Here is a 17,905-nt window from a genome sequence, read left to right on the forward strand (position 1 = left end):
CAGAAAGTATTCCGATAAGTAACCACAAGGCAGATTTTATCCAAAAAGATAAATACCCTCTTATAGGTATTTGTTGCAGATTCTTATCACAAGAAGATGAGAACAGATCTGATGGAAAGGTCAGGAAAAGCTTCATGGAGAAGACTGAGCTAATATAAAGGTAACTGGGCCTGTCTTTCTGAAGACAAGTAGGCAGAATCATTAGCGTATTGTTCTACCAGTTTTGAAGTATATTTCTTTCACATTTAGTTCATGGGATCATCTGCTTTAAAAATATTTGTGAATAATCTTTTTCACAGAACATTCTGTGATGAATATAGAATGGTTAATGTGGTTGAGATCACACTCAAAATTTCAAGATATCTTCTCTCAAGTAAATATTTCAGTGGGGTTCACAGTATACGGCAACTAGTTCCTGCACTTGACCACAAAGAAAACCTCTCAGAGAGAACTAGTCAAATGCCTTATTTTTGGATTCTAAGAAACATTTTTTTCCACATTTTACATCACTAAAATCAGAATGCACTTTACAACAGATACTGTATCAAAGTTTACTTGGTAGGGTTTTTCCCTCCATGATAGATTAAATAATGACATATTTTACAATAAAAACCATTTTTAGATATAAGCTATAACTTAAAGTAAGCTTTTACATATTGTTAAGCCAGAAATTTGGAACAATTAAAAATCCTGGGGACAATGGGATCACACCCTGTATGTGATTTAAAAAGATTAACTACATACTTAGAAACCAGTGTTGTTCTCTGAGGAATAGTTGTAACAACGTTCTTGTAACAATACCAATAATTTATGTAGGTTTTTGTAGCTATAAAGTAAATTTATACACATACATTGTTTTATTTTTCATTGAAATCCCTCAACAATCTTTTATATTGCATATCACAGTGTTTTCTATGATGACGTCCTAAACATAGATTTAGTATGTATGGTCACTCAACACAGTCAATGCTAGAGCATTAAAAGATAATGACTCAATCACATTTGCTCTTTTGAAATGTTGCAGAGTTGAGACCCTAATGCTGTTGGATTCATAGTTTAGCATATTACTGTTATTGTTTCCCTTGGCGGGGCATTCTTACTCTTAGTGCTGTCTCTCAAACTCTTAAGATATATTACTTGAGTCTAATTTCCTTCTTTTCTCCTTCTGTTCATTCATAGATCCATTGACCCATCAATACTTTTGTGAGCCAGGCACATAAGATTCATAGAAATCACATTTCAAGAAAATATAAATGGAATGTGAATTTTATTACACTCTCTTGTAGGAACATAATTCTGGTATGAATTTATCAGAATTTTTCTCTTTCATCACTAACAGATAATGCAAAACTATAATTTGGGATCATTTCACAATCTCTGAAATACTCAACACAGGCTTGGACCCTCAGGTTATCTGCTGTGTGGCAGCTTTGATATATATCCAGTAAACATGAATGTGATTAGAATCATCTAACTATATTCAGAGCTGCGTTATAAGAGGTGCTGAGGCTTATTCATAAATACAGGTTTGCATTTTAATTTCCAACATATTTGAACATATTTTGGTATAAACACAAAGCTCATCCCACTGATTTTTTTTCTTCCTGAAAAATGAGCTTAGGGGTTCATTGAGAAGCATATTAACATATTCAGATGAAACCTGTGTAAATGAACCATTTGGGGGGTTACAACTTGGATATTATAATGGAAAAAAATTGGAATTTTGGCAGGAGAGTCAGCAAATGATAAAAGCTATTTTAAGTTCTTTTTCTTCTCATATATCCGTTATCTCTACTGTAGAATTGACTTTAAATTGCTGATTCTTTGAGAAAAGCACTGTGAATCAGTGCTTCAAAATAAATTATAATTAGAAATGAGATTTATTCATCATTTTTTTGACTTGATCATGGGTTATATCCGTAAGAGACAAAAACTGTCCATGTAATGGTATAACGTTTTGTTAAATCCTTTCTCTGCTAAGAAAAAAAAAGTTATAGAAAATTTTAGAATGCCATACTTTAATGGGATGTTGCTGGATACTGAATTCATACTGAACAAAAAGTGGCTCCAAGGGTTATTTCACATGACACAGCCATTTCTTCATCCTACTTTGTCTCATTTCTGTACTACAGAGCCAAGACCACTTGCTTCTCTTAAGTTACACAAAATATAGGACCATTTCTTTTTTTTCATACCCAAGTAGTTATACAAAAATCCCACTTTTCAGAAACATTCTTAAACATGCAACAGAATTGGAAATAATAATTTACACTGTGTTGGATGATTTTAAAAACATATTGAGTAATTACTTCATAAACACACAAGTTAAGCTGGGAGAAATAAATATGTTTTTCTGTTTGACTGTTAGTGGTAATAATAATAAAAGCCAAAGTGGATCTAAATTTTGTCTTTTGTTGAAAATATCTTAAAATTCAAGCTTAGAATGAAATATGGCAATAGAGTCCTGTATATATTTGTGAGAAGATGCTGAGAGATGATTTAGAAACATAGCATTTTAGAGTTAAATGCTAGGAGGATCCAAAATGTATCCAAGTATCAAATTATAGTGTATTAAGAAAAGGGCAAGTAGGAATCTGAGGAACTGAGTTCCAGGCTATATGTAAAATAGTGAAATACTGGAAATTTTAATCTGACTTTATAGATCTATTTATAAAGAGCCATCATTTCAACTATTCTTCTTTAGCTAGCTCTTAAATACTTAGGAGATTTGATGTAGGCCCCTGCTTTTAATACAACTTGTATCAATCATTGCCAATGTATATCTCAGACTGATCTTTCCACTGAGAAGCAAACTCAATTATCCAAATATCTACTTGATTCCTCCAGTTGGTGTGTAAAACCGGCATCTCAATCTAAAGATGAACATTTCAATCCTTTAATCCCTTTTCCCCAATACTCCTTCCCCTGTCTGCCCTATTTCCAGAAATGGCACCATCTACTCAATTTTTCAGGTGAAAAACCTAGAAGTTATCTTTAATTTTCTTTTTTCTCACCCCTAAGATCCAAGCCATAACAAAGACTTGTTCTGATTACATTCAAAATATATCCTGTACCCACCCTTTTTGCTCTATCTCCACTACCACCATCATATCCCCCTGTACTACTCCAACAACCTGCCAGTTACCCTCTTGGCTTCCACTCCTGAAGCCCATTCTTCACACAGAAACCACAGTGATGTCTGTGAATACATAAGATCATTTCCCTTTCCTGTTGAAAATCCTCCAATGCCTTTCCATTGTACTTAAAATCCAACATCTTTGTTATGGTCTATAGGGCCCCAAATAATCTGGTCCCTGTTTACCTATTTGACTTCCTTTACCACTTAACTTGCTATTCTCTAGCCACAATGTTTTAACTGATTTAAACATTGCAGTATTATTGCTTTTGCACTACTGTCATCTGCCTACAATATATTGTTCCAAACAGCTTCATGTGGCTGAACCTTCACCCATTCAAATCCCCACTCTAGTGTCCCCTTCATAAGTGAGGCCTTCTCTGACTTCCACACTAATTTTCTAACTGTTCCTTACTACCCATGAGTCTCTATCACATTATCACTTTATTTCTTTGTAGCATTTCTCAACGTTAAAGTTTCAGGCTCATTTACTTGTTTACTGTTTACTGTTGTCTCCTTTAATAGAAGTTAAGTGCCATGGGAGCAGAAGCCTTGTGGTCCTTTCTAGCACAGGTCACATCATATGTGCTCAAAATATTTTTTTGAATAAATGAATGAGGGCTATGCCAGGACTACTATAGAAATCTTAAGGAAGTAGGAATTAGAGCTACTGAGAATGGAAAAGGCTGTCTCACAGTCATACTGTCACCATGGGCAGTTGGGTTAGAGTAGGATGAATTCCTGTGGAGTGTAATTGAGTGTGTCTACACATTGGGTGGGACGTGAACAAGATGCAGGGCTGACATATGGTAGCACTTGGACCAAATCTAATTTAAAGCTGTGCTTTGTTTGTCTAGAAAATTAAATAAATGATTCTGGTTTTGAATGCTTTTCTAGTGTATTTGTACTTTCTAGCTCACTACAGTACCCATCACTCCCTACTATAGCGTTCCATATTATTGCTATATCGAGTAGTTTATTTCTTATTTGTCCAGCCCTTTAAAGCAATTGAGTTTTTTACACCTGGACTAGATTATCTCTAAAACCCTTTCTAATCTCAGCCTTGGAGAAATAGAAACCTATTAATCAACACCCACCCCCCCCAACCCGCCCCACCACCCTTCTTAAGCAGAAAGAATGCAGTGGGAGAAGGAGAAGTAAGGACAAAAGAATTTTCAGTGTTTTCTCTCAAAAATATACATAAAAATAAATAAAACATTAAAAATTGGTAAGTATTAAAAATATAGAGTATCTATAAGGAAGAAAGATACACTGAATTTGTATATAAAAGTCACAGCCAAATTGTTGTTTATATGTTTCAGTTAGGTAGTTTAATGTCTTGTCCATATACTTTTAATCTAGAATGAATATATTGATAAATTGTGATTTTGGAATTATAGAATTACGTGAATATGAAGTAAACTGCTTACAAAACATCTATGACTTATGAAATCTTACATAAGATCACACACATGGAAATTAATTGGATTCCTGCTTTTAAAGATTTTTAAACCTATAAAACCAATTATTTAGGCAGAGCTCAAAGTATTTCTTCTATATATTTTGTTATATTTGCATGTAGCTTCTCAAGTAGGAAACAAATGAACTAAAACTCCTTTTCCCATTTACTATTGCCTTTATTTTAGTATGAATTTGGTATCTAACCTTCATTGATTTCACTGATTTGAGGCAGTGCACATTTAGTTTCTAAACTTAATTTTTTCAATAAGTCCTAAATTTTTATATTGGAAACATTTTAAAAGTAATACCTACATGTGTGAAAAAAATAGGCTATCTGATAATAGAGTGGCAGTTTTTATTACCATCTGTGAAATCCTGTGAAAACTGTTGCATGAAAGCTAAGCTTCATGTTCTGTCCTGCAGAAGTGTGTTTTGTCAGCCTTTTGTTTCTACACCTTTCTCCAAAAACAAACAAAAAAACCCCAAACAATAAAAAACTGTTTATTGAACCTGGTCCTGAAAGAGTACATTCAAGCAATTAAATCAGCTGGGGACTTAAACTCTAACAACCTTCAGGGTTGTTATTTTAAAGAATATGTTCTAAATCTGCAGATTTATTTTCATTAGTGGTCACCATGCTGTAGCCAGCAATTTCTTCATTCTTCTATCATACTCTATTACACTTATATCTTGCTGAGAATCATATACTTTCTTGTGGCTATAAATAGCATCTTCTCCTTTAATAAAATTTTTGTTTGATAGACCTTTTTTGTTTTGTGATTTTGTAATCATTTAGCACCTTAGTTTCACGATCGTGTATTAAAACATTTTGTTACAGAAGTATATACAAATCAAATATATAGAGAGCTAGCAACAGAATAAATTGAAAAGTATACATTCTTATCCATGGAGAAAAATTATAGGAGTTTTTGGTTCACAGATAAAGCTCAATGTTTGAAATCAATGTTAAAAATTGCAAATTGTAAAATAAAGTTTATATACTTACATATTTTTCTCCTAAAGTTGGAGACATTTTACAAGGTTATACTATGCGAAGATTATAAGGCAAACTCAATACTAGGTAGATGGGCATTAAAGCCTGTTGTTCATATGTGTGTTTATGTGTAAGGGTGTGTATTTTTAATTTACTATAAAACGCAGTAAAATGCATACTTAAGTTCTTCTACATACTAATAAAAATTATATTGAGTATCACATTTGACCCAGCTAGTAACTGTGTAATTAAAAATTTATTTTTCATCTCTATTACTTTTTCTAATATTAATTTAAATTATAAAAAATATAGACTTCAAGTTACATTTTATGTGTAATTTATATCAAAGGTGCACAGGAGTGGAGCTATGTATGCCTAGTAGATGCTACAAGTCATAAGACTAACAGTTCACTTAATTTTTACTAATGCCATAAAAAAAAGGAAGGGAAAGGAAAGGAAAAGAAATGAAAGAGAGTTGCAGGGAAGGGAGTTTACACTTTAAGCTAAGTGATTGTTTGACTTGTTGGTACCTAAATAATTAGCTTCTTAAGAAATAGAACTCATGACTAAAGTGAAATTGTTTGAAAACATTTACAATTAACAGCATGCAAAGTATAAAAATTTAACTTTCAATATGAAAGCAAAAAAAAAAAAAAGCCTGTGTGAAAATGTGTTTTTTAAATAAAGTTAAGTAAAATGACAAGAAAATGCATTGCAAGATTACATATACATTGCCTACACAGATTTATAGGCATGTTAAGCTTATGCAGAAGAGGAAGAATATATACATTCATAAGAAGGTCATATTATTTAGGTATATTACAGGAAGATTTATCTTGAATATTATTTAAAAATATGTTAAAATATTTTTGATTTCATTAATTCTTATCTTTATATTCACAGATTCTTAACAGTACATGTCTATTATAAAGTAGAAATATTAACTTCTCTAAACATTAACTATTTTCCTCATGTGAAATGTGTACTGACCTGTCCCCCTTGAAGAAATAGGTTTTCCCAACATCTTCCCACCAAATGGCTGAATCAATACCATGCGGGGGAATTCCACTTCCAAGAGTAATCAAGTCATGAGGATAACCAGGTTGAAGAGTTGTATCCTTAAACACCCAGTATTTGTTACCTGTATGAAATAAGTGCAAATGCAGAATACAATAATTTAATATCAGAAATTAGACTATATCTATTAATACAGTGAATTTAAAGTTATTTTACATGAAATCCACAAAATAAGTAGTAATCACATTTGGAATACAGACGTTATTATTAGAAGATTATCTTCAAAAGTGGATAAAATGAGTATTTAATAATATAATTAGAATTTGTGAATTAATTTAAGAAATAAAAAAGATCTACAACTTGCCATAATACAACAATTCTGAATCAAGAATCAGGATTTTTCCTCTAGGAATTAGACATGTTATTTTTATTTAAGGCTAAATCATTACTGTGTTTTGTGCATCCTGTATACACTCAGGTTGCTTTATTGTTATAACCTCTACTCTGTTGAAACACATCCTCTAAGCTGGTCCTCTCCTATTACAAACATTCACAAGTTCCTTTAATCTTAGAAAGTCATCCTCCTTTGACCCTATGCCCTTTTTTAACTGTTATACTATCCCTCTCTTTAATTAGAGTGATAACCTAGGGGAGGAGAATTTTAACCCTAACCTTGTTTGGAATTGCTAGAGCATGGCGATATTAAGAAGACAAACTTTAGTCAGTTTTATTGCTGTTTTGAAATTACAATACACTTCCTCAGGTCCTATACCTCTGGCAGACTGTGCCTACCACTCTCCTCTTTGGTATGCCTCTCAAGTAGTCTATAACCATTCCTCACTCCACTGAAAATTGATTTAACACCTACTTTCCACTGAAAACTTTTGTTCTAGAGTCAGCAATGTCTTTCAAGGAAATAATTCTCTACCCAGTTGACACAATTGCTCACTTAAATCACTTCTCTCTCTAAGCTGCTAGAAAACCATTTTGGGGGGGTGGGCTGTCTTTTTTCTCCAGCTGCTCCATTCTGGGCTCCCCCCCACCTCAGTTCTTATAATGTTGACATTTCCTAGGGCTTTGTTCTCTGACCTCCTCTCTTCTTATTCTAAATCAGGAGGTAGGAGGTAAGGGTAGGGGTCCCAAACTTAAATACTTACAAGGGCCAGGTAGGAGTGGAGGGAGTGGGCTGTTCAAATATTGAGACACTTCCATGAAAGTCAGCAAATATACTTTGCCCTAAATGTCTATCTCCCCTCAAGCCCACACCCCAAGTCTTCTTCCCCTGGTCCTTCTGGATCTTTCTGCAGTTAGTATCTCTTATCACTAACTCCTTCTGGGATTAGCATCTGGTGAAGTAAAACAGTTAATATCTATTAATATCTGACAAAGTATCCTATGTTCTTTCTAATAGATATAAGCCTTACTTGTTAGAATATTTCATTACTACCCCTAGATGAGGACTATGATAGCCTGTAGCATTCATGTTACACCTTAAGGAAATAAAAAAAATTAAAAACATGTTCCTGCCTAAAACAACACAACACAAAGCAAAAATATCATGTTTTCAGGCTAAATTTAGTTAGGTGTCTCTAGTTTGTAACAGGAGTAATCTTATTTACTTCAAGAGCTTCTACTACCATTTGATATCATTTTTAAAAAACAACATTTATTAACTACCTTCAGTGTCCCAATTATCATGTTAGGTACTGAGGATACTAAAGAGAACAAGACAGACCTGTTCACTATACTGATCATCCTGCATTCTAGTGGATTGGGCAGATGAAAACCACATATACAGAAATATAATTGTAGTAGTTGAAAAAATACTGAATGCTACAAAGGAAATACATCAGGGGCTGAGAAAAAAGAAATCCCAAGGGGGAAATTCCTTTAAGTAAGGCGATCAGGAAAGCCTCGCTGAAGAAATAACACTTAAACCAAAATTTAAAGAGAGAGAAGGATATCTATGCACTGAATGTCAGGAACAGTATCCCAAGCAAAAGAGTTTGGTATGATTAAAAATGAAAAGATCAGTGGAGTATAATGAACAAGAAGAGAGTGGTACTGCAAACGTGTATGGTAGGTTTCAGTCTTATTTTGAGTGACTGGGAAACCATCAAAGAGAAAATTAATGGAGGGATATGATCTGTTTTTTATTTTCAAAACATGACTTTTGTCTTTTGTGGAAAATGGACTATAAAGAGAAGAATGGAAATGAGAAGATCCATCAATGGTCTTTTGCAAGAATTAATTGAATCATTCATCGACAACTTAGTACACTTACTAGAAAGTATTCTAGGCACTGGAGATGTAGCAGTGAATAAGAAAGGCAACATCTTTGCCTCTTGGAGCTTAAATTCTAGGGAAGGGGCATGGGAAAACTGACTTTAAACAAGAAAACAAAGGTAATTTCAGAGAGAAAAGTATTTTAAAGATACATAAAAAAATACATTAATGTAAAAGTGATGGGATTGGGTGGGTCGGGGGGTTGCTTGTACTGGACACAGGAAAGATCCCTTTATTCAGATGACATGCGAGTTGTAACTTACATAATTCAAAAAAGCCAGCACAGTGAATATAGTTTGAAGGGGTAGAAACACCAAGGACAAATGCCCTAATGGGAAGAACCTTGTTAGAGAGCTAGACCACAATGTTGTAGGAATGTGCTAAGGACAGAGGTAAGGATCATGTGATCTTTGTCAAAATCTAAACTTTATTCTAAGTGAAATAGGAAGCCACTGAATAGTTAAAAAGTTCTTTGCTAATAGCCTGTAACAAGGTGACTGCAACAGTCATGGAAGAAAGAAAATGGAGTCATGACACATTTTGGAGATGGAATTGATAGACATTGCTTTTGGGCTGGCTGTGGGGAATTAAAAAAAGATAGTATCAAGGATAATCTTCAAGTTCTGACTTTTCTAAACAAGAGAATAATAATGATATAAAATAAGCCAAAGAAGACTGGGGTGTATGGGCTATAAGGGATTCAAACTGAAAGTTTGAGATGTGAAGTAAGCAACCGGATATGTGAGTTTGAAGATAATAGTTTGTAAGTCACAAGCATAAATATGGTATTTATTAATTTAGGATTTGAAGAAATCCAGTGAAGAATATATAGAAAAGATGAAGAGGAACCAAAACTGGGCTTCTAGAAATATATGGCCCTCAAAGAGATCACAAGGGAAGAGGGAAGAGTAGGCAAATGCAAAGGACGTAGAAGAGGCAGGGAGGAAGACTAAAGTAAAAGAAAACCTTAGAAGCCAAAAAAGAGAGTGGTCATAAATGGCTATCTCTAATCCAAATAGCTCTTGAGAGCCAAACACTATATATAGCTACCTACTGGGATTTTCTAAGAAGTTGACCCATAAGTTCAAATTTGGACTCATCAAAGGACTGTTCTTCCTGTTTTCCCTATTTGGGTAGATGGCCTGCTAATTACTCAATGCATCACATCTGAAACCTCCCTGTTTATTATGTTTCATATCTGATGGATCATTACATTCAGCTGCTTTGATTTCTAAACTTTTCCTTAAACCTCTCCCCTGCAGTTCATTCTTATTGCCACTGATATAGGTAAACTTTTCAATTATCCCTTCTAAAGGTAATTGTTTTTTTTACAGGCTCTGAAGTAGGTCCCACTATTCTCCATATCTTCTCTATATATTACCATCCAAGGCTAGAGCCAGTCAAAATTCTGCAAAGTTATGGATCATAGTTTAGGCAGATGAGCAGAGATGAGCAGAGCCATTCATTTTTCTTTCTTGGGACTGTGACCCAGGAAATACTGAGAGACATTCCACTCAGCAGAAGGAAATGCCTATTCATTATATAGTATGAGGCTTGAAGAGCCATGATGGCCGTAGGCAAGCATGCATTATGAGGATATATAAATTGAGTAACCAGAGAAAGGAATTGAAAGAGAAAAGAGAATGGAGTAGATGCAAAGAGCAAAGCTACAAACAGGGAGAGACCAGGAGGCTTATTAGAGAAATGGCAAGTGTAGCCAGTTCTTGAATGGCTTCCTGTCACACACCCACCCCTAAACCCCTAAACTCAATTAATCTGGTTGGGTTTATTTTTCTTTTAACTGAGTAATTATTGTTCAGTTTTAATTTTTGGCCATCCAAAAATCACACAAGGTATTAGATATGCTTGAGCCCCAAGTCTGTTAGCCAAAGTCCTGGCTTTTAGCCAGGGCACCATACTGTCTTCCATCCATGTGCCTTAAGAGCAACACTTTTGTTTTCTAGCTTGTATTATTTCAATAACCTCCTTTCTTATCTCCTTGCCTTCAGTCCCACTTTCATCTGTCTTCCACAAGGTCATTAAAGTGATCTCTCTAAAATGCATACCTGATTTTATCTCTCTTTTGTTTAAAATTTTCAGTGGTTTACCATTGCATTCGGCATAAAACACAAACTCATCTATATGTCATCTCAAGGTTCTTCTCAATATGAGTCTCTTATTTCATCTACATTTCATTTCTTTCCATTTCTGGAAAATGGGTATGACTTTTTCAAAACTTAGCTTAACATCATTTCTCTGGAAAGCAGTTCCTATCTGAATAAGGTGGGCCTCTTACATTGACAGAGTATGTAGTCTTCCCCTTTACCATATTACTTAGTATACTTTTAGTACATATAATTTGTACTTTAATGGATCACAAGCCTGCCACCCGCTGTAGGCTGTGAGCAACTTGAGGGACAAACACTGTGTCTGACACCATTATATATAATGCCTGGAAAGTAGTAGGTGCTTAATAAATGGTTATTAATTCAAAGATATATGTTTAATTTTACATGAATAACCAAATATAAGATCAAAACAAAAATGAAAAGCCTACATAAATAACATTGTGGGCCTTACTCTTGAATCTTGTTAGTAAAGCAGAAAAAAAAAAATGAGTTTTCTAACCATTAACAAGTCAGAGCAAATAAAAAGGCATGTCCCAGTATTGTGTTGGAGGGCCATTTAAGTAATTATATTTAAGTGCATGTTGGGAAATACTATCATAAAAATATACCCCTATCCTGAGCCATTGTTTAATCTGAATATTTTATAAAGAAAAAAATACCCCAAGGGCCCAGATCACTTCCTTGCCAGAGTTAGTGAGACGGAAAATCCAGACAACTGTTTCCCAGCTTGCTCTATATTTTAGTTGTATCTCTGTAGCATTTAAAATAGAAAGTCTTAAAACAATACAATAAAAAGAAAGTCCTGTTCTATGTTAGCCTCTACCTCAGTGACTACTGCATTCTTTCCTTTCATCTCAGTTTTATTTAGGAAAGGATAATGTAGTTCCAGTGCCCTCAATGCTTGCTATTTAGAGTAAACCTGTTATCTGCTAAACTCGGTTGGTTATGTCTTCTTTTAAGCAGCAACGTTCTATTATGCTTTATAATACTTCTGTTTATAGTTCCTTATCTCTATCCTATCCATGAAAATTTCTTCATACTCTTTCCAGGCCTTGTACAGTGATATCACTAGGCTCACGGATACCCAGGATGCCCTGGTGCAGGTAGCATGAGAGTATGTTCACAGAACCCTAGTTTATGTTTTCCAAGGTGTCTCAGAAGGGAATAATATGTGAAAAAAGCAAAAGAGTTACAGTTCTTCCAGGAAGTTCTTGTTTTTTAAAAAAAAAGGAAAAAAAACTTAAAAAAAAATGTGTTTCAGAAGTACTTCCCGGGCGCCTGGGTGGCTCAGTTGGTTAAGTGACTGCCTTCGGCTCGGGTCATGATCCTGGAGTCCCAGGATCGAGTCCCACATCGGGCTCCCTGCTCGGCGGGGAGTCTGCTTCTCCCTCTGCCCTTCCCCCCTCTCATGTGCTCTCTGTCTCTCTCATTCTCTCTGTCTCAAATAAATAAATAAAATCTTAAAAAAAAAAAAAAAGAAGTACTTCCCTATACTGTTGGTCAAGAGTTTTCAGTCAATAAAAAGGAGAAACAATGAGCCTCTCACTGTTAATAATCAAGGCCTTTGTACAGAAGATTAGCATTCAATTAGCATTTTTCCCCCTGTTAGGAACATACAGCAGGGGATTTTTTTTTTCCTTTTTAATGCACTCATATTTCCTTCAAAAAACAAAGCAAAACAGAAAACTCATCAGCAAACATTTCCTATAGAATTATATGATGAGATCCCAGCAGTTATACACAAAAAATTTAAGAAAAAAAACTGAATGTAGATTCCTTAATCTAGTGTAGTCTTTAGGCATAATTTTCCATTACCTCCTATAGGGAAATAAGTAATCATTGCATTCATCTATTTATAGTAGAAGATCTTTTAGGTTATCCATTGCACTATGTAAGAAACAGTGTATTTCTACCTCAAATGAACTTCATTAGCACACCCTAAACCTTTCAAGAGTGAAGATTTGCAAGCAGCAAAAGGAAACTGCTAGTTTATAGGAATATTTGAAATAAAAGAATAATGCAAGTTACATAAATAATTTTTAACCAGTTATTTTCTTTGCCACTTTCCAGTGCCACATATTTTAGACAACTCCTCTTTTTTGATACACATCTTTTGTATGCCTTCTTATTCCTAAACTTTATTACTCTGCTCTTTAACATCCCAGATATTTTGCTTCCAGTTCTATAAATGATTTTTGCCTCTTGAAATGAAACTGTCAAATAGGATGATAAGTACTGCTTGAAGTTATTAAGTGATAGCAACAATATGAATTTTGAGACCTTTCAACTACTTGATTTTGACTGTTACTGATTTTGACAACACTGGAATGTTCATTTTAAAAATTATTTTCAGTTCTTGAGAGAACTGTACCAACTCAATTTTCAAAATTCATTTTTGATATTATCTCATAACCATTCAGCCTGACCATGACTAGTAATTGAGAATATAAACATCTGGGTTGATTGTGCTTACAAAATGTTACTCTATTTGATTTACCTGAGTGATGTTAAAATAGCTGACTAGCTGGAATTGTGTGGTTTGTATATAGGCCTCCCATTCAAATATAAGCAAGCTACACTAAGGGGAACCCTGATTAGTAAAGGGAGACATTATATATTTGCTTCTTAAAAACAGCACACACACATATACATATGTGAGGCAGAATGAAAAAATTCCTTAAAATATGTATCTACTTACTTATACCTTGCTTTATTACACAAAAATTTGAAGGCTCTTAAAGGAAAAATATGTGATAACATAGTACAACATAACTAAAAAATAGACAAAAATAAGAGTAGGGAAATTAGAATAGAGAGTAAAAATAACATAGATAAGCAATATAAAATAACAATGATGAAATTATTTCAAATGAGGGCATCAACCTGTATTTTACATAGTCATTCCAATATAAATACTTATTAGAAAATACATTAATAATCATTGTAAGCAGTAAATTCTAAGACTAAATTGAAATTATATGTTTTAAATATATCTTCAGTAAATGGATTAATTCTATATTAAGATTTAGTTAGTTTCACATTCTACTATTCTCAATGATACTAGAAATTCAGCCAAGAAGAGAGGTTGCTGGGAATGAGGCGTCTCTGCTATATGGGGACACTCTGCTTAATTATCACTGAGTTAAAGTAAGGGACTGAAACCAGCATAGTGTTAATTTGGGTGCTCATAATTAACATGCTGTAGAATAATGCAGGAGTAAAATTTTACTACCCACAGTCGGCAGTCTATTAAATTTATGAAATAGTTACTTAAACTATTCCAACATAAACTGACGTCCTTATTAAAGCTGTTTTTTAGTAAAGCTGTGTACTGTGGTACCATTAATATGCAATAAATAGCACCCATTTCAGTATATAATATATCTGTCAAAATATAAATATATCAAAATAACGAACATATTGATCACCCTAAAAGTTTTCTCATGCTTCTTTGTATTCCCTCCTGCTCAATTCTGACCTGCCTTCAGGCAACTTTCTGTCACTATACATCAGTTCGCATTTCCTAGAGTTTAATATGAGTACTCTTTTTTGTCTGAATTCCTTTACTGAGCATAATTACTTTGAGCTTCATCCATGTTGTAGTGTAAATTAGTAATTCATCCTTTTTATTGCTAAGTAGCATTTCATTATATGGATATACCAGCTTGATTATCCATTCACCAGTTGAGGATATTAGAATTACTTCTGATTTGGGGTGATTACAAATACAGCTGTTTTGAATATTTGTGTAGATGTCTTTGGACATATGTTCTCATTTGTCTTGGGAAAATACCTAAGAGTGCAATGGCTGGATCATACAGTAACTATGTATTTAACTTTTTAAAGTAACTCTCAACACTTGGCATGATCAGTGTTTTTAATTTTACCCATTCTATTAAGTAGGCAGTAGTAACTCATTGTGTGGGTGTGGGGGTGTGTTTTAAGATTTTATTTATTTGAGAGAGAGAGAGAGAGCTCACGAGCAGAGTGGGGAAGGGAGAGGGAGATAATCTCAAGCAGACTCCACACTGAGTGAAGAGCTCCATGTGCGGCTTGATCTCACGACCCTGAGATCATGACCTGAGCGAAAACCAAGATTCGGACCCTTAACTGACTGAGTCACCCAGGTGCCCCTCTCATGGTGGTTTTAATTTACATTTCCCTAACGATTAATACTGGTAAGCATCTTTTTGTGTGGTTATTTACCATCCATGTATCAACCCTGGTGAAGTTTCTGTTTAAATCCTTTGCTCGTTTTTATTGAGTTGCTTGTTTTCTTTTTCGGTTTTGAGAGTTCTTTATTTCTTCTGGATACAAACCCTTCATCATATATATGGTTTGCATATACCTAGTCTATGGCATATCTTTTTATTAAAAGTATTTTTGAAGAGTAGAAGTTTTAAATTTTGATAAAGTCCAATTCATCAGAATGTTTCTTTTATGGATTGTGATTTTGAAATCAAACAAGAAATTTTGCCTAAACCAAAGTCACATATATTTATTTCCTATTTTTTTCTAGTCATTTTACAGTTATAACTCCTACTTAAGTTAGGACCACTTAATTTCTGTATATGGTACAAAGTTTGGATTAGAGTTTATTTTTTATTTTTTTTTGCATATGGATATCCCATGGTTTCAGCATCATTTGTTGAAAAGATTATCTTTTTTTCCCCTGAATTTCCTTTGTACTTTTGTCAGAATTACTTGTCCATCTGATTTTTTTCTTTTTTTTTCTTTTTTGTTTGTTTTCTCTTTTTTCTTTCTCCATTTTTTTTTCATCTCTCTAATTCCTTTTTTTTTAATCTTTATGACAATGCCACACTGTCTTCATTACTGTAGCTTTCAAATAAGACTGCAAGTCAATTAGTGTTTTAGAAATGGTTTTGTCTATACTAGGTCTTTTGCATTTTGCACATGAATTTTAGAATTAAAATTGTGATTAAATTAATACAAAAAGCCTTGTGGGGATTTTGATTGTTATTGCACTTAATGTACAGATAAATTTGGTGAGAGCTGTAACAATATTGAGTTTTCGAACTAATAAGACATATTTGTTCATTTATTTGTCTTCTTTACTTCATTTAGCAAAATTTTGTGTTTTTAGTGTAGAGGTCGTTCATGTATCTTTTGGACTGATCCCTAAGTGTTTAATATTTTTTGATGCTACTGTAATTTTTTTTTAATTTTTAATTCTTGACTATTCTTTGCTACTATGTGATGGGAGACAATTTTCCATAAGTCACTTGATTTTCAGCATGTCTGATAAACAGAGGCAATGACTGCCTTTGTTCTGGACTATATTTTGAAAGATATTTGTATAGCAAGAATCTTGGGTTATAGAGTGTGTCTCCTCCACAGCAAAGGAAAATGATGTGCTTATTGTCCACTATAATAAAGAAAATGTCTCCCTTTGGGATAAAATTTAAACAAGCTTACTGCTCATTATGAAATATTCAGGTTCTCTAAGCTTGTGGTTCCTCTCCTGCAATGCATCTGATTACATGTACAGCATTCACCTGGTCCTCTTCACAACACCCTTTGAGAATCGGGGGCTCAGGGGACTCATACAAATGCCTTTGTCTCTGTCTTCTTCTCTGACTTAGGAATCTTGTGTTTCTACCAACATCCATGAAAGTGAGCTTACAAATAGGGTAAAATCTCAGACCCTTCACCAGTTTTTGAAAATATAGAGAAATACAATTACTTTTTGTATAATGGTCTTATATCCTGCAACCTTGCTAAATTCACTTGTCCGTAAGAGATAATGCATTGACTGCATCTAATTTTCAACACGGAAAGTCATACTGTCTGTGAATATCATTTTATTTATTATATATCTTGCCTCATTATGCTACATAAAATCTCCAGTACAATAATAAATAAAATTGATATGTGACATCGTTGTCTGTCCCCACGCTTATGCAAGAGGTCAGATGCTGTGAATTTTACCTCATTGGGTGAATATTTTTGTAACCTTAGAAATATTCTTGAGCTTTGTCCTAGGACTGTTACTTGGAAACAATTTGATTGCTTCAGGTCATTGATTTTTTAGGTAGGAGTGGAGCATTGTAGGATAAGCATTCCCACTACTGAGGTAAGACCCTTTTCGGTGTTCTATCCAATGGCCATGGAGAGGTAGCTGGTGGGAATCAGTACTGTTAGTGCTGTGTGAGTGTCAGGAACTGTCCTATTTCATCCTATTAAATGATTCTTATTCTATACATCAGTAGTTTCCCTACATACATATGCTGACCAATTCTTCCTCCCATACTTTAGGGGGTTCCTCGGCTAATTTCTGTGTCTGCACTCTGTGCAGCTCTCTCCTCCGCATTGCTTTGCTCTGTGCACTGAGGCCACCTTGTTATCCTTTGATTCTCAGCTCTGTTCCTCTCAACTGAGACAGTCTTCTGAACACCACCTGGATTCCACTATCTTGTTCTATAGCCTGGAAACTCTCCCCAAACAGGAAACTGGGACAATTTCCAGGCTCATTTCTCTTTGTTTCCTGACTCTCAGGTTTACTACCTTTTGTTTCTTGCTGTCCAGTGTCATGAAAATCATTGTTTTATATGCTTTCTCCAACTGTTGGTGGGTTTAGGTGGGAGGATAAATCTGATCCCTATTATTACATTGTGGCTGGAAGCAGAGGACACATCAATATATTTTGATATACTACACTTTAACATACTGAAAAGCAGTAAGATTCTATTAAGAATATAGAACTGATCACATTTATAGAGGACAAGTTGCTTACATTTTCATGTTTTCATAATTTACATACTGACAACTCCCACTGCATATGACATATATGCACACATATAATTTCACCCGAAGTTTTAAAAATTATATCAATTAAGACAAAGTATGAAGTTTTAATTGGAT

General features: G+C 34.1%; 1 protein-coding gene across 1 annotated transcript in view; it reads right to left on the minus strand.

The window, feature by feature from the left end:
- The window catches only part of MMP16 (matrix metallopeptidase 16), a 272,184-nt gene that overhangs the window by 10,098 nt on the left and 244,181 nt on the right, over nucleotides 1–17,905 (minus strand). The window contains exon 8 of the mRNA XM_021688358.1: nucleotides 6,582–6,732. Coding sequence (XP_021544033.1) covers nucleotides 6,582–6,732 — 151 coding nt within the window. The remainder of the gene's footprint in view (nucleotides 1–6,581; nucleotides 6,733–17,905) is intronic.

This window comes from Neomonachus schauinslandi, chromosome 4, assembly GCF_002201575.2.
Source record: "Neomonachus schauinslandi chromosome 4, ASM220157v2, whole genome shotgun sequence".
Taxonomy (NCBI): domain Eukaryota; kingdom Metazoa; phylum Chordata; class Mammalia; order Carnivora; family Phocidae; genus Neomonachus; species Neomonachus schauinslandi.